General features: G+C 47.9%; 1 protein-coding gene across 1 annotated transcript in view; it reads left to right on the top strand.

Moving 5' to 3' along the window:
• Nucleotides 1–385: 385 nt before the first annotated feature.
• The window catches only part of Galnt18 (polypeptide N-acetylgalactosaminyltransferase 18), a 311,123-nt gene continuing 293,620 nt past the window's right edge, over nucleotides 386–17,888 (top strand). Inside the window, exon 1 of the mRNA XM_021167493.2 lies at nucleotides 386–1,081. Within this exon, the coding sequence (XP_021023152.1) occupies nucleotides 847–1,081 (235 nt within the window). The 5' untranslated portion in view covers nucleotides 386–846. The remainder of the gene's footprint in view (nucleotides 1,082–17,888) is intronic.

Raw genomic sequence — 17,888 nt, 5'->3', positions numbered from 1 at the left:
AGGCGAGGAGTCCGTTTTTCAGGTGGAAAAGCAGAAGAATCCCCTCAGTTGGGGAAGGTGAGGGTATAGGAGCATCGTGGTCCCTGAAGCTTGGGTTTCTTAGCGGGAGCGCGAGCTGGAATTACTCTAGAGGTGGAATCTGCTGGCCTGGGCGGGGACTGGAGGTTCCTGATCTGCAGGCACTGCCGGGCTAGGGTGGCCCGAGGGCGCGGGAGACTCAGCTGTGTCCGGACCCGAGCCTGCTGCCAGCAGGTGGGGCGCGGGGCGGGGCTCCGCCCCCTGGCCCCTCCTCGTTGGTCCGCAGCCGCCCAGTCCCGACCCTTTTCCAGAGCCAGAGCGCGATTGGTGGCGGCGCTTGTCGCTCGGAGGGGGCCGGACTGCTCTGCTTCGCTCTTCTGGTCGCAGCCACAGCCGCGGTTCTCCTGAGCGGCGAGCGGAGGGCTGGTGGCATCTCCCAGGCAGCCAGCACTGGAGATGGAAAGCAACGCGGCTGGGCCCTGGCAGTGACAAAGTTTCCCAGCCCTGCAGGTCTCGTCTCGCCACTGCTGGCCACCCGTGACCGCCTAGGGAAAGGCTCGGGGATTTTGAATTTGTGGGGGAAAAGCCCAAAACAAAAATCTAGACCCACCTCGTTTTCTTTGTGGAGCTCTTTCTCAGGGTGGCCAGCGGCCGGAGCTGCAAAGTTGTGCGCCGCGGCTCACACTGCCAGGAGACCCGCTTTTGGAGAGACTTAGGTGCTGGCGCACCCAGAGACCCCAGACGTGCCAAGGGGGTTGAGCGCGGGGGAGTTTGGGGTGTACAGCGAGGAGGGGCCCCGGGTGCTCTATATGGAGGAAGGACCCCAGAATGGTGTGTACCAGGAAGACCAAAACTTTGGTGTCCACTTGCGTGATCCTAAGCGGCATGACCAACATCATATGCCTGCTGTACGTGGGCTGGGTCACCAACTACATCGCCAGCGTGTATGTGCGGGGGCAGGAGCCAGCGCCCGACAAGAAGCTGGAGGAAGATAAAGGGGACACCCTGAAAATTATCGAGCGGCTGGACCACTTGGAGAATGTCATCAAACAGCATATCCAAGGTACAGGCGTCCTGAGAAACTTGAGCCAGGCGCGAGGCCCGGGAGTGCCCAGTGTTCTGCTTGTGGGATGCGCTGGGGCCAATGCGTAGGAGACCAGCGATTGCAGGGAGGGCTATGGGTTGGCAGCTACGTGGTTGGAGGGATTGCAAGGACTGGTGTCCTGGATCTTTTGTGTCTGCCGCTCTGTGAGTCTTCCCTGTGTACGCGTGTGCACAGGTGTTGTGTGTGTGTGTGTGTGTGTGTGTGTGTGTGTGTGTGTAGCTTGCTGTAGGTATGGGGACGCGATGTGCACGTGTCCAAACGTGCGTATGATTCCAGGGTGCTCCTTTCCAGGATCGCAGGATCTCACACTAGTATAGGAGTGTGTCTGACTGTGGATGTTTGTGCTTCCAAGAGAGAATGTGAGGGCAAAAGAGCTCATTTGCCGGGCTTGTAAGGGACAAGAGAGATGTCTTGTATGACTCTAACTGTGGGTTTTAAGGAGCAGCAAGCTTCAAGACAAATGCGGAGTAGAAAATTACATTGGCCCAGTATTGGCTCCAGCCTCAGTCAGTCTCAGAAGGACTGGGACTGCAGGGGGTATCTTAAGTAGAAAACAGTCCCCACCTAGAGCACACCTGCCTCTCCAGGATCCTCCCCTAAGGAGCAGGTGTCAAACCCAAGAAGCAGCTTAGTCCACTGTGGTGGTGTTTCTTCTGTTTTGGATGGAGAAAACCCACTCTGGGCTGCGGCTTTACTTCATAGCCTTCCGGGTTCTAGCAAGGCCAATTTGCCAGGACAGTTACCTCGGTCGCAGAAGCAGGAAGCAGCCACTGGCAGAGTAGACAAACCTACAGGGGCTGGGTCTGAAATCCAAGGCTGCAGTGGGTGGGTGTCTCCAGACTGGGTCCAAAGAGACAGTAGGATATGGAGAAGTCTCCTGCTGTGTGAGGAGCAGATACTCCTCCTCAGGACAGTGTGGGTATCAGAGAGAAGGGATGGAGCTCAGGGCTGCTGGAGTGAGGGGTGCTCACTGGTGATAGCAATCTGGATTCTCCCTGTCCACCCCAGGTGTCCCGTGCTTTCTTAGACAGGGAGGCTTCTTACCCATAGGGCCCAGTGAGTTTCCCTGTAAACCTGGCAGCCCATCTGAGCTCCAGGCTGCCTGCTCTGTTTACTCAGGATTACTCTGAACCGCTGTGCTTCCCACATGGCCAGATCGACTCCTTCCCCAGGGCGGCTCCGAGGGCAGAAAGGTGACACAGACAAAGCGAGCACTTGACTTTGAGGGCCCCTAGAAGAGGGACCTTTGGCAGCTCTTACTTCAGACCCACCTCTGTCTCATCCCTGCACTGAGCCCCACAGACCAAAGTGTGCCATAGTGCCTGTTGCTGCCATTCTTACTGGGTTTCTATCCCTGGGGTCAGACTCAGCATTAGTCAGCAAGAGAAGTGCACCCTGATGTGATCTGGGAGATGGAGTCAAGGCTTCACCTTGCTCAGACATCTCCAATGTACACACAGATTTTTAAGAGATCTTCAGTCACGTAGCCACTGTGTCTGTGTTCCAAAGGATTCTCCCGTTCTTTTCTATCTAGTCAGGAAAGAAGCAAGCAAGGGACTGCTTTAGGAGTCATTTCGAGGATTTCATGAACTCAGGAGCTCAGCACTGAGCAGGCCCTCTCATGTTCAATGTGGGCCATGCCACATGACTTACAAGGCTCCACACAAAAACCATCGTGGAAGTTGGGGAAAAAAGAGAAAACTTGTAATTTTTCTACCAGGAAGACCTTAGAACTTCTGAATGCTGACCTGATCAACTGGAGGAGAGACGTTCTAAAAAGGAAAGAAAGAAAGAAGAAAGGAAGCTCCTCAGACTGTGTTAGTCTGGTTGTACTTTGGACAGTAGGAAATTAATGAATTATGAGGACAGGGCCAAAGTCACTACCTGCAGAGGGTGAGGCAGTGACTTGGGAAAGGCTAGGCATGAAGCAGACAGATGGCAGAGGCTAGCTGGTTGCTTGTGCTTTAGTGGTGTTCTGATGAAGACAACGCCCTCCAGGGCTCCAGAACAGTCCCTGCACTTGGGTTTAGGGCTTAAATGTAAGAGACTTGTAAAGTCTGTGAGATCAGACCCTGCCCTTGAGGATGTGGGATGTTTCTGTAGATCTACTGTCTAAGTCTCTTGCATCGGGAGAGCCTTTTGAATCATCCATATTACATTGTGGAACTGAGGATGGTAAGGCTGATAAGGAGAATAGCCAAGAACTGTATGGCGCCTGTTAAGTGCCGTGCCCCACTCTCAGAACTTGGCGTAAGTTGACTTACCCTTAGTGCCTTGTGAGGTTGGTGGTTTTAACTCCATCCTACAGACGTGGACACAGATTTGGAGAGGTTGCTTGACCCACTGGTCTAAGGTCACACTCTGCTACACAGTAGAACAGAGATTTAAACCCAGAGAGCTTCAGGGTTTCTGCTTTGTCTTGCTGTGAGACAAGATCTTACCGTAGCTGTGTAGGGTTGACGTTGAACTCGAGACCCTCTCACCTCCTCTGACATTACAGATGGGTGACACCACATCCAGGTTATTTTTAGTGTTTATTTTGGCTGTTAGTTCTGTAGGCTAGGAGGGGGGTCATTCTGTGTTCTTAAAGTGTGTGATATACTGTCTGCTAAGAGGACCAGAGGCTCCCAGGGAAAGAGTGCTGTGTTGGTGTTAGTTGGCAGCTGTAGCATTGGCAGTATCCTAGTGAAAGGCATTTGAGGATGCTGGAGGGCTGGTGGGCTCAGTAGTGTTCCCACATGGAGATGCTTTCCACTGAGAGACTAGGGCCTATCTGGCTTTTGTTTGGTTTCCTGAGGAGGCAGAGGTCACATTCCCTTAGAGAATGTTTGATGACTCTATGGGCGGTTTCTGGCAGGTGGAAGAGAGACAGTCGGGATGGATGCGTGACTGCCCTGCACTAATATCCAGTGCCCTAGTTAGTCATGAGTGTAAGCTTTGCCAGTTTCCAAAGGACAAGCTTAGCGCCTCTCCTCTTTGGAAGGAGAGCTGTCCAGGAAGTTGCAAATGTCACCGGGTGTTGGGCAGGATGTTCTGAGGACTTGCAATTACAAGAGGCTTTGGAGCAGTCCCCTAGAGGGCTGTTCTCGCCATGACTGGAAAGTTGCTTTTCCTCACAGGGACCACAGTGATATTTCATTTTAATTTGTTTTCTGATTGAATGATTTAATTAGATGGTGCGTGTGAGTCTCTTGGGAATGTAAATTGTATTTTTTGAACATTATTTTTTTTTCTTTTAAAACCAAGTAAATGTTAAATGGCAGGGTGGTTAGCTTCAGACTTTAAGATAAGTATCCTCTTGGATGAAACTCCAAGTAGTTCCTAGTACAAGCTCCAACTTAGGACCTTACACCTTGTGTGAGATAGACAAATGGAGTTAGAGGAAGTCAACGCATGAGAAACCTTGGAAAGAGAAATTCCCCTTTCTCCTTCTCTTCCCTTTTGTCCTTTTCTTTCAGAGACAGTGTCTCATATAGTCCAGGAGCCTCAGACGCACTACCTAGCAAAGAGGATCTTGAATTTCCTGTCTCCCTCTCTCCAGTGCTGGGATTACAGGTGTGTGCAACCATGCCCAGTTTATGTGGTGCTGGGGACAAATCCAGGCCTTGTCCATCCTAGGCAAACACTCTGAGAACTGAGCCAACCCAGCTCTGGTCATGTTGGTTTTGTATGTCAAGTGCAAACAAAAATGGCTTTCTCCTTTTTTTTTTTTTTTTGAATCTTTTTGAATCTGTTAAGGAAGTGCCAATGTTGAAGGGACAATTTAAGCATGCATGAAACTTCTCAGGATCTGTTCTACATGAACCTTCCATTTGGCTTTGCCCACTTGACTCTACATCTGAGGAGACCCCACTATTAGATTTACACTTTCTCCCCTTAGTCCTTTTTAAGGAAGCTTTGTTTTTCTTTTGGCCTTTCTATGTAGTTTATTTTCAACCTTTATCTCTTGACAATCTGAGGTGCCTCTAGATGCTGCAGGAGCTGGGTGGAGTTCCTGGGGACTATGGGGAACTGGGACACTCTGGATCGGACCCACACTTGTTTTCTAAGGACGATAGAATTCCTACTGTCAGTGTGACTGGAACTGCAAGTGAGTCACTGAGCTCAGCCATCGGAGCGAAAGGGAAGAACATTACATGAGCAGTAACTGCTTTAACTGTGGCTCAAGTGTGCAGCCATTAGTAACCTGTTGGTGTTGTCAGTCAAAAGGCTGTCCTTGGGGTGGGTCTGTCACTAGGTGTTTCTCTGTCCCCTGTGCATAGACCACTCCCATCCCCGCATCATTTCATTCTGTTAATAAAGTCATATTTCTCCCATTTTCTGTCGGATCCACTGGGGACTGAAAGATACTTGCAAGCAATCTCACTGTCGTTGCCTGAAATTTTTATGATTCTTGTCTGATCTTTTGGAATGATGTTGCTGGCCTGTAATTTAACTATGGAAGTGACTGCCTTATCTCAAGTCTTCCCAAAGCATTGACATTATTTTTTTTCTAGAGACCACTACTCTCTTCTCTTTTAGCAGTCAGCTTTCATATGGGTTTCCATAGCATGTAATTAAATCAAGGAGTTACGGCAACAAGTCCCCGTAGTATAGCCATGCTTGGGAACAGAGCCAACACGTAGCAAAAAACAAAAAACAAAAACAAAAACAAAAACCCTGCAACTCCACCGTTAATGGGAGGTGCACCCTAGAAGAGAGGAGCCCACACAGAGACAAGAGCATCATGGGAATGTTTCCCAGGGGAAATGGGAAGCATGGAGATTTACCGAATGGAGGAAAATTAAGAACATTTCCTCAAATACTTTAAATGACTGCATAGTATTCCATCACCAGCATACCATTTTCCATTTGACTTTCCCCAATGGTACACGCTGGGGCAGTGGATACACTAGGGGGTAAAAAAATGAATGTCTTTGCCTCACCTACTTCCCCCTTTGAATTATTCTCAAAAATGTTGTCGCAGAAGTAAGATTATTAGTGACTCAAGAGTCTGAACATTTTTTATGAAATATTATTTTTCAAAAGGAAAGCCTTTTCACCCAGCCTCTGACAATGCAGTATTGTGTCGGGGTCATGGAGGGCTGGCATTTGGTGTTATCATTCAGCATTTTCTGGGCAAATGGAATTATTGTCAAGACAGTCGAGTCTTTTGATTTGTATTGCTGTGCTTATGGTAGAACTTAATATCCTCCCTGTGTGTGTTTTTGTCTTGTGAGAATCATTTTTCTCTCAGCATCTCAGTGTTGGTGATTTGTGTATTTTGCATAATTTTATAGATATATTAATGAATTAGTAAAGATAAACATGGTATGTTATACATGTTATACACATATTTATTTGTAGAGTGATGTATGTGTTGTGCATGTGTGTGTGCAGGCATGCTCATCTGTGTATATGAGCTGAAGCCAGAGGGTGACATAGAGTCTTCTTTAACTGCTCACTATATGTTCTGAGACAGGGTCTCTCACTGATCCTAGAGTTTGCTGTTTTATTGAGATGGGATGGCCAGTGAGCCTCCAGCATTGGGGTAATATATGATAAATGGCATATATGATATGCATACATGTATATATGTATATATCCCTCCACCATCTCCAGCCTTTATGTGATACTGCAATGTGAACTCAGGTCCTTATTTTACCCAGCCTCTAATGTTTGATTTAAATAGTTAAATAGATACCATACATAGATTAGAGGCTTTCTAACTGTGTCTCCTGGAGTTCCAGACTTCCAGAAGGTTTAATTTGGGGCCTCAGTAATAGGAGCAAGTCAAGTGTTATTGCCAGTCCCTGGTACCCCTAATACTCTCAGTACTCCCCAGTACCCTAATACCCCCAATACTCATAATACATGCCAATATTCCCAAACCTCCAATAACCCCCAGTACCCACCAATGCCCCCCAGAACTCCCCAATACCATCAACACCACCAATACCTCTAGTTGCCCACCCCCCACCATTCCCACAACATGTTCTCTTTCCAGTGTGTATGTAGTGTTTGGCAATTACTTCAGTTCTTAAGAGGTTTCACGTCTTAAAGAGATGGCTGGAAGCCTCGTGGGAGAGAAGGAAAGCTCGGACAGCTGCGTTTTTGTGAGGGATGATGGCGGCAGCCTGAAGCATTGGAGAGGATAAGCAAGTCCAGAGTGAGAGCGGGCTGTCTCACACTGTCTATCTGCCCTTCTGAATGCCACGCTGATGTAGTTTCACCATGTGACTCATTTCTAAATCCACTATCTTCCTCCTAGACTCAGCCCCATGGCAGCTGTGGGAGGTTTGGTCATTGCGCTGTGTGTTCTCAAGCTTAATCAGGCAAATGGTGTGCATATTTGTGTGTCTCCGTTCCCCAGTATCAGATTGCTGACATGGCTTCCAGAGAAACAGGAGATGCCCTATGTGAGAATGTTTGTCTGCCCCCTGTAGCTTTCAATTGACCCCCTCCACTCCTTAACTGGAAGGGTTTGTTCCCAGGGGAGCATGATGTCCTCATTAGGAGGGAAAGGTGTTGTCTAAGCAGCAATGCTTTAATAACAGACACTGGACCCTTGAGAGTGTCAACAGCAGGGCTCAGGGTTGAGCCCTACTGCTTTGTTAATAGTCTTGGAGCACATCTTATGGAACAGAAGGACCCTGCCAAAGCACACAGCTTCTCCCTGTGACCAAGGACTTTCCTCTTTAGCCAGAAGTGTATATAGGCTGCAAAATAAATGAATTCCACATTCTTTCTTGCTCACTTGACATAAATTGCTATTTGCCCTTGATAAGCAGTTGGTGGTGAATCTTAAGGAGAACTTAGAATCAAAAGCCAGCCCCAGTCCAGCTTGTGAGGGCTTTGAAGGTCAGCGCCAGCCACAGAGGTTAGCTTAGATTTTCTAGATATGTCTGTAAGACTCTAAGCCACACACACAGGTTCTAGGAGCACCTCCTTTGCTGTTCTGTAGGATACTGACCTCACTTGTCTGGGAAGCTGGAGGTGCTGTTATGTGGCTGGAGGCCTGAGGGTCTCTGGGTTTCTTGCCCCATTTTCTTTGCTTTGGTTTTACCCAGAGGACAGACCTGCTTTCCTCTGGACAAGCACACAGAAGGGATATCACTTGAATGCTTTGGGGAGAGATCTTTACTGAGTATGGGGGATGAATGGAGCCAGAGAGCAGCAGGTGGGCTGTGAGGAGAGATGGGATATGCATGAAACTAGAGGGCCAGATTTCCATGGGTGCCTCTATCTATGGGCTTGCACAGGCTGCCGTGTGCACATGGAGGTCAGAGAACAGCTTCTTGGAACTGCTTCTCTCCTCCCACTATGTGGAGCCTGGAGATTGAACTCAGCTCATCAGGTTTTTTTCAGCAAGTGCCTTTATCCATTGAACCATCTTGCTGGCCTTAAATGCCTACACACGTCAGAGATACTGACAGATAGAAGCAGAAGCAGAACACTGGGGCTGCAGGTGGCTGTCATATTCCATGAGTGGCAGGCCTTCTTTCTGTGCTAATCTCCAATTTGGCAGGGACTTGATTCTTCTAAAGCATATACAATGGTTGTCTTCTCAGACCTCACTTTGCCTTTGGGTCATATGCAACTGCATCTTGCACTGCAAGGCCGCACAGAAGGATTCTCCACATTCCTATCTCCTTGCATGCATGCCTTCACATGCACGCTGCTTACCCCAGGGCGGGGCCAGGATTAGGCACGTTCTGACAGTGCCTTCGTGGTCATCCCACCCTTTTCTTTCCCACTCAGTGAAGCACATTAGTATGCCGGGGAGTGTGTTCACCTTGAATCTCTCTAATTTGTGGAGTTAAAGTTAATCATTCCTAAGCTTTGCTACTTAAGTTATTGTTAATAGCAAATCACCTCACAACTGTTCCCAAGTCAGGTATGTTGTAGCAATGACTGTGAGCAGCAACTGTTCTGGAACCTTCTCTGTGGGACTGTGCACTCTTTATGGACTCTGCGGCGTACAGCCAACTGGAACTTTTGGTGGAAGGCGTCCTGGCCACATGTGTTTTTGTGGCTTTTCTGGAGACACAGTTATGGCTGAAGATATGGCGGTAGCAGGCTCTCTGCAGTGTGTGTGTAGCTCGGAGATGGCTCCTTTCATTGCCCGATGCTTGGCTTCAGTTTCGTGAGTTTGGTTCTGGACGATGAAGCTGTCTTTAATGATGCAAGTGAAAAAACACGAGATGACCTAATGTCAGTGAGATATTGAGAGCATTGCTGTATAAAGCCACAGTGAAGTGACACAGAGGCCAGAAGGCAAAGTTAACTGGACCACATTTTATTACCACTGTCCTTCAAAAGCTCCCGAAAGGATGGGGTAGGGAATGTCCAGAGAACCATAACGACAATGGGAAACAATACCGGGAGAGGTTGATACAAACTCTTTCGTGAATGCCCCCATTCTACCAGTGGCTGCGCAGACAAAGCATGTGAAGGGCTGCCCCTTAAGCATCGTGAGTGCTTGATTGGGTTTCGACACCTGACTTGTCTAAAAATCTCTGTCCTCAGGAGAGTTCAAGTTAAAAGCCATTGAGATTCCAGAGGCATGGAAAAGTATTTCAGAGACCTTGGCCAAAACAGGGCTTGAAAATTGGGGCAATTCACATCATGCTGATAATATCTGGGGGTTTTGGAGAACAGGACAAAGACTGTTTGGGCCAATGAATCACAGTGAGAAAGCTAAAGAGCTAAAGAAAGATTTTTGTGCATGTGAGTGTATGCATACATGTGCATATCTCTGTGTTTGTGTGTATGTGTGCACATGTGTGTGCATGTGTGCATGCACCTCTCTCTCTCCCTCTCCCTCTCCCTCCCTCTCCCTCCCCCCCTCTCTCCCTCTCCCTCCCCCTCTCCCTCTCCCTCTCTCTCTCTCTGGTGTGTATGTGTGTGTGCACATGTGCATGTGTGTGTGCGAGCACACATGGGGAGGCCAGAGGACAATCTCAGATGTCATTGCTCATCTTCTGTTTTGAAACAATGTCTCTCACTGGCCTGGAACTCACAAATTAGTCCATCTGACCAGTGAGCTCCAGGGAGCCTTTCTCTGCCTCCCTGCACAGAGATTACAGGTGTGCACCACCGTGTCTGTCAATTTTACACAAGTTCTAGGGACTGAACTCGGGTCCTGTGATTTCATAGCAGGTTTTTGCTAACTGAGTTATCTCTTCAGCCCTAAAGAGAGATTTGAAGTGACAAATGAGAGACTTTGATTTATTTTAGTAGCAACAAGCTTCAATGACATTGAAGACTGCCTGGGAAGAGAATACTGGGTCCGAGCCTGGGTAGGCACTGTCCATGTGGGACATTACTGTATTTACTTAAATTGGTATTAATTCTAGAGGAGGGGATTTTTGTTCCTTTAGTCTCAACAAGCTGGTGAGATGTAATTTCAGAGGTGAGAAAGAGTCTCTGATTTGGAAGCCATTAGAGTGTTGTCCAGATGTTTGTGCACTGGAATCTTGGTGCCTGTGTGGTTAGTTGGAATCTTGGTGCCAGCGTGGTTAGTTGGAAGGGTTAGCCATTAGCAAGGTGGATTCTAGTAGGAGCTGATTCACTCATTGAAGCCACCACCTTTGGAAGAGAGTCAGGAAATTCAGAACCTGGTTAGTTCCCAAGAGACACATACTTACAAGTATGAGCCATCCTCCCTTCCTCTCTGCCTCACTACAGGTCTGCTCGCTTGAACCTATAGGTGTTGCTTTTGGCTGTTTTGTATGGGAGCTGGAAGCCTCCAGAGGCTAAACATATGAGACCTGACTTTGGCTTTTCAGAACCAACATTTTTCTCTTATATATTATCTAGCTTCAGGTAGTCTGTGATAGGAATTGAAAATGGCTTAATAGAGATAATTTGTCCAAGGTCACAGAGATGATGAGTGGTAGAACCAGGAATGGTGGCTCCTCTAAGATTTGTGGATTTTACAGAATATGAGGGACAGTTCAAAGACAGGGGAAGATGAGTTAACAGAGACCATGAGGCCTTGGGTCAAGTAAGAGAGGAACAAGACTTTACAGATAGTGGCTTGGTTTATACTTTTGTCAAATCCAGAGGTGAGTGGGGTGCAGTAGAGGGAGGGGTTTTACAAGTGTAAGTGAAGAGTCTCCCATCTGTGGGGCCTCCAGGGATTTTGTCCTTGTAGGAAAAGCAATGTCCCATCAGCAGCTAGAGCCACCCAAGTTGTACCTGTGAGTTTCTGCCACCTATGATGTGTGTGTTTGCCTGTGTGTCGACACACTCCTGTTTTGTGGATGGATGGCCACAGTGAAGTGTTCTCAACACCAGGGTAAAGTCAGTCTATCTGATGTCCCCTGAATCCCCCACTCGTAAATGCCCATCTTTCTGAGATTTATAGGAAGACATGGAGGGTCCCAGAAGCCCCTGCCCTGTCTTCTCTCCCACACAGCCTGCCTCTCTCTCCTTTTTTTTTTTTTTTTGCCTTGGTATGCTGTTTTAGCTTCATCTCTCAGGATTTGGAAAGGGAGAGACCATTGTGGTAAAGGAAAGCCCTAATAAAGTGGTTTGGGCACAAAACATTAGTAGCTGTTTATTTGCCCCAAACAGTAGGAGCCTGTGTTAATAACCTTGCGAGTTATGAGCTGGGGAGTTAACACAAGCAAAAACCTCACTGTGGACCCGCAGATGTGACTCCATTTCTTTATTGAACTGATCTCCTGTGTTTGCTTGGTGACATTTTCTGTTATCCACACGAAGATCCTTTTTGATCTTCTGTTACAGATTCATTCAGCTGGTCTGTGGTTGGCATTCCAAGGTAGATGAGTTGTCTGGTGTCTCTTTATTGCAGTTCAGATGCTCGGTGTTTATGTGGTTCCTACCTCAAAGGATTTGGGCTGAGGGGACAGGCTTTGTCTAACTAACCGCTGCATTTCTGTGATTGCTGAAGAGGGAGCCAGGAAGGGGAGGAGGGGCAGGCTGCTGGCTGCTTCAGACTTGCCTGCTTCTCCTCCATCTCAGAGGAGTGTCTATCAACATTCTGGTGTCTTCAGTGTCCGAGTTCCATTATGATAATTGTCATTATCATAATGATAAGCTGGTTTCCAGTTTGACTTTCTTTAGTTTCTAAAAGAGGGTGTGGAAAGGCTGCGGACAGCTTAGTCAGCAACGTGCTCCCCTTGCAAGCATGAGCACCGGATCTCAATCTCCAGAGTCCATGTGAAAAGCCAGGTGTGGTGTGTGCCTGTCATCCTAGTGTTGGGTGGAGGCAGCTGAGTCCCTGGAGCTCACTGGTCAGTCAGTGTAGCCTGCTTGGTGAGTTCCAGGCCAGTGAGGGACCCTGTTTCCTGAAGAGAAAGAAGGCTGGGTGGCACCTGAGGAATGACACCCAAGGTTGATCACTAATTTACATGAATTTGCGCGTGTGCGCGCGCGCGCGCACACGCACACACACACACACACACACACACACACACACACACACACACGGAGGAGGATTCATAGGAGTAAGAACTTCCAAGTGTACAAGTAGGCTAGACACCTCATAGAACTCTGGGAGTCAGATTAAAGGAGAAACACAATGGAAAGTTGGTAGAAAAGACTAAAAAATTGGAATGGATCCAGTGGAGAAGGGCAATAAAACCAGGTCTGTAGAATCATGGGAGAGAAAGGACTTGAGGGACTTTTGAGCATCTATAATGCATCAAATAAATACTGCCTGTCACTCACCTTGTTTGAATCTCTAAGGAAACCTGTGTGTGTGGAGGGGTATGTTAATTGCACCATTTTACAGATGAGAAAGTCAAGGCTCAATGGCTATATGTAACTTGTCCAAGGACAATTAACTATGCGAAATGAGAACCCCTGACTCCATTAAGCCTCCCTGCAAGGAGTCAACGTCTCTCTTGCTATCTCCTCCAAGGGTGCTGATTAAGAGATAAGAGGATTGTGACTTTCTCTGGGCTAAGGGGTTGCACAAGACTTGGCAGAAGAGGAAGGGAGTCCTTGTGACTGTTGAGGCTGAGTCGGGACACTGAATGACGTCCTTTCCAGAGCACAGCTAGTCCTCCTAACTGACCAGGAGCCCTCCAGACTCAGCCCTCTGTGAGTGAGTGAGGCTCTGGGGGTGCTCATATTTCCTTTCTTGAGAGAGGACTAAGTCTAAACAGTGTGCTGAACTCATTCAACTAATGACTTCATTTTGGAGGTCCTTTAAGGTTTAGGGATTAGAGTCAGGAAAGAAGCCATTAGAAAGTATTGATGGTTACGAATGAGCTAGGAGACATGGCAAGGTCTACCAGGAGGTTTCCAGTTAATGGAGGACTGGAATGTTCAGAGTCATATACCATGTAGAGAAGGCACAGGAGACTGGCCTCAAGGCCACCATCTTTATTGAGGTTTCAGAATTATAACACACGAACAGCCACAGTTAGTTGGGAGAAATCACAGGTGCACACCGAAGTTCCCATTCTTCCATATTTGACTGTAAGAGTAAGAGGGTCCCGATGTGTAGCCCAGCCTTCTTTAGCTAACAGGCTCAGGTTCTTGTCTCTCTCATTCAGCAGCTTTTATTAAGCACCTGGGGAATGGTGAGGATGTGCCAATGGAGCGAAGGATCAAATATGAAGATATGGCCATTAGTCATGGTGGCCAATAGCTCTCCTCTAAGTCCACTCTTGGAGAAGGTGAGATGTGAGCCGCTTCCAGGTCCAAGGGCAGAACAGGTCCAGGGGAGTCAGGGAGCAATGCCAGGGCTCCGTGGCAGGGATATGCTCGCTACGTTTGCACAGCAGTGGGGTGGCCAGAATGGCTAGAGTAGGGTGATGGTAGGACAGGGGTAAGGCATGAAGACAGACTGGCAGCTTCAGCGACCCTGGGAAAGGAATGCCCTAGCCGAGCTGGAGGGGCTAAGTGAAGGAGCACATTTGTGAAGGCATCAATCTGGGCTGTTCTCTGGCTGCTTCCTGTTGAGCACGAGTCTGATGCTGCTGGCCTGGCGCAAGGCCAGCTGTGGGGGGTGGCACAGCAGAGGCTTCCAACGTGGTCCTTTTCTTTAAAGAGCAGGAAATTGGGACGTGAAGAACAAGGGGAGGTTAGAGGAGTAGAGTGGGCCAGGCATGGAGAAGGGAGGAAGGTCAGTAACTCAAACCAACACTTGTCTCGAAGAAGGAGACCCCGTCCCTCAGCACGGTGGAAAAGAACAGCACAAGCGGACCTGAAAAATCCACCACGCTTCTGATGGATCGGTTGACCTCGTAAGTCTCTTCACTCATCACGCCTCAGTTTCCCCAACTGTATGAATAAAGGTAATTCCCTTGCCATTGGCAGGGCTGCTGATCAAGAGGTGCAGGAAAGCACCTGGCCCTGCCCACCAGGGGTTAGCACAGGGGAGGTATGTTCAGAATTCATCTTCCTACATTTCTCTTCTCCCTCCTCCTTGTGTGTGTGTGTGTGTGTGTGTGTGTGAGTGAGAGAGAGAGAGAGGTGAACATATTCACTCTGTGTGTATATGCATATGCATGCATGGGGGGGGGACAGTGGTCATTGTCTATTGTCTTGCTCAATCACATGCCGTCTTACCTGTTCCCAGACAGGTTCTCATTAAACATAGAGCTCACTGCCTGGGATGGCTGGCCAGTGATCTCCATTGATCTGCAGACATTTGCTGCCATTCTGCCTTTGTACCTGGGTGCTGAGCATCTGAGCTCAGGGCCTCATACTTGTATGGCAAATACTTTATTTACAGAGTCATCTCCGCAGCATTGCTTCCCTTCATTTTCACTGTGTTTTTCTTCCTGGAGTTTTGTACAGGAAATACGGAATGTGTTTTCTGGCTTTAACACCTAGGATGTGGGATTTCAGCTCCATTCTGGTGCAATTCATTAGGGTTATCCTAGGTCCATCAAGTCTGAGATGATCATGTTAACATTCAAGGAAAACCAAATAACACCAGAGACATTGTGTTGGTGCAGACAGGCAGGGATTGTGCTCAGGGGTATCGGGTGCAACCCACCACTGCCAGCCAGCAAGCTGCCATTAAGTGTGCACATGCCTTTGTCTGTTAAAAGCCACTTGGCATTGCGGCGGGTGGTGATCGATGTTGGCAATGCTCTAGGCTGCTGAGACCTTGGCTGGTGGGAGAGTTATGCTGCCTGTCTGGTGAGGCGTCTTTCCCTCTGCCTTGGTAGGGGGCACGTAGATGCTGCACATCTTCTTTTTCATCTTGACCTCCAAGATGTGACTTTGAGTCTTTGAGTGACATCAGCCCATCTTCCTGCCAGGATGGGTTTGATTTAACTCAAAGTGATGTAGCTTATAATTTCCACAGCAGCCAGGAAGGTGTGATTTAAGACAATTGTCAGGAAGATTCGATTTAATCTTTTCTTTCCTCTCCCTCTACAAAATGTGCATTTTGTTGTAGGATATAATTTTAATATACATCCTTTACAATCCAGAGCTGCATGTAGTCTTCATACTGGGAAGGTGCACTTTGTGTTTTTCTTTAAAGCACTTACCCATTTAAAGTCCTAGAGACACTGTGCAGGGGGATGGTCTTGCCTTCTTAGCAGAGAGAATTGTGAAACTGCTTAGATAGAAACTATTTATTGATTGATATTGACTATTGATTGACAGATTCTTTGTTAAATAAAGAAGATAGTTGACTTAGCAGACTGATAAAAATATATTTACCTAAAACTAGACAATTGTGAGTTCTGGATTCTATTGGTTCTAGTAAAATAGGCCCTAGGTCTTTTGAGTTCCTCCAGACCAAGGCCCACCTGGTTTGGAGATTGGAGCAGAAACATGTTACCGTTGGACTGTGGGCCTTGGTGTGGAGCTGTGGCATCTGAGCCATCCTCCAGCCCTTCCCACTTTGCTTGCACATTAGCAAGGAAGGAGGAGGCTCCTTCCTCTGTCTGTCCTTATCCTAGTTCAGTCAAGAAGGTTCTGGTCTGAAGGATCTTTGGTGAGATACAGAACAGGCTAGCACTTGAAGAAACACTGAGATCCACAACATTCCAGAACACTGGCTGACAGTTCAGAACGCAACACCATTCACCATTTGGTAATAGTTTGAGGCCTTCCACTTGGCCCTGGAGACTTGGGATAAGAATCCAGCCATCTTGAATTCAGGTCAAGATGGTTCTCTGCACAGTCAGGTACTTCTGTCTGCCCCATGTGACACTTCTGCTATGGAAGGTCAGTTCTTTCTGGTATATTATCAGGCTAAGCCACATACCCTTAAGAGACAAAGTGGAGAGAATTTTCAGACTTTCTTTGGATGGGGTCCTTTCTCCCTGGCTGGTCTGGGGTCCTTTGAGCTTAGACTTTACCCTCCTGGAATCCCCATCGGACTTGAAGATGTCAAACTGTTGACCAGATGTGAATTCAGCTCTAGCAGTATGTGATATGATAGTGCCTGGCATATGATGGCGATAGGGCAGGATGTAGAGAGTTTATACCTGAAAGAAGAGAAAAGAGAAAAAGTTCACATTTATCAATGTGCCAGTCAGCACTCTGTTACTATGACAAAATACTTAAGACTTATAATGAGAAAAGGTTAATTTTGATTCACAGTTCTGGCTGTTTCAGAGCATGGACATCTGTCTGTCTGCTTTGTCCTGTTGTGAGGCGGCACTCGGTAGCAGGAGCACATGATAGAACTAAGCCATCCTTTTCTAGGTAGCCAGCAAGTGAGAGAGGGAGAGGAAGGGCAGGGGTTCCGATGTCTTGTTTAAGGGCACACTCTCATAACCTAACTTCTCTTATGCAAGATAACACCTCCTAGAAATTTGGCCACCTTCAAATGGCACACAGGCTTTTCCAGGACATGGATCCTAACAGTAGCACTGCAGGGTTGACACTATTTAATCCACTTCATAGTGCTTAATCCTTAAAGGAATGGACACTGCTGAAGGGTATCTGTGAAATGCTTGCTTTCCCCAGAAGAGTGGGGGTTCCCTGATGATGGAGAACTGGTCCTGTTGTTTTCCATTCTATAGGTACGCAGTAGGGACTGAGGAGGTGCTTGCTAAGTGACCACATGAATAAATAAGCAGCCCCACCTATAAAAGCTGTCAGGGTGAGGTGGTGCCAGAATTTGCATCTAGATCTCTGCCTCCATAGCTGTCTGGAAGGGAAAGAGACTGAAGATTGGTTCTCACCGTGCTAGGCTGCAGGCTGCCTCCTCAAGGCGAGGCTGTCTCGGGCTGTGTCCACCAGATGGCCAAGGACAGGAAGCACATGCCCCTGGGTCTTTCTCCCAGCACCTCCAGCTTATCCTGCTGTTCCCATGCCTTAATCAAAGGGAAGCTGGCATTCTGCATGTGAAGGTCTTCAGAACTGGCTTTCCCCCTTCCCTGCACTGAGCCCCTCCAGAAATCAGCTGGTGAGAAGCCTGCAGCCTTGCAGGGGACTCTGGATGTCTTCATTTTAATAAAGCTGTCACTCTTGGTCACCTTCAAACCAAAGCAATCAAGTAGTACAGAGGGGGAGAAGACAGAGCTGGATCCCAGCAGAGTCACCCAGGAAGATGCAACCTAGAGAGGCTTAGGCCTTCATAGGAGCACAGGATGGATTGTCACTGAAACCAGAAGAGCCAACAGGGCAGGGGAATAACAACAGCTCAGCTTCAGAGGAGAGATGAAGGCCTGCTGTGTCCAAGTAGGGGAAAGTGGCCTTGGACTCTCCTCTGCAGGGACTTCGTTTTCTTTCTCTTCTTTTCTCTTCTCTTCTCTTCTCTTCTCTTCTCTTCTCTCCTCTCCTCCTCTCTTCTCCTCTCCTCTCCTCTCCTCTCCTCTCCTCTCCTCTCCTC

The sequence above is a fragment of the Mus caroli genome, chromosome 7 (genome assembly GCF_900094665.2).
Source record: "Mus caroli chromosome 7, CAROLI_EIJ_v1.1, whole genome shotgun sequence".
In the NCBI taxonomy this organism is placed as follows: Eukaryota; Metazoa; Chordata; class Mammalia; order Rodentia; family Muridae; genus Mus; species Mus caroli.
The sequence above is the reverse complement of the archived record's forward strand: the minus strand, read 5'-3'. Positions and strand labels throughout refer to the sequence as shown.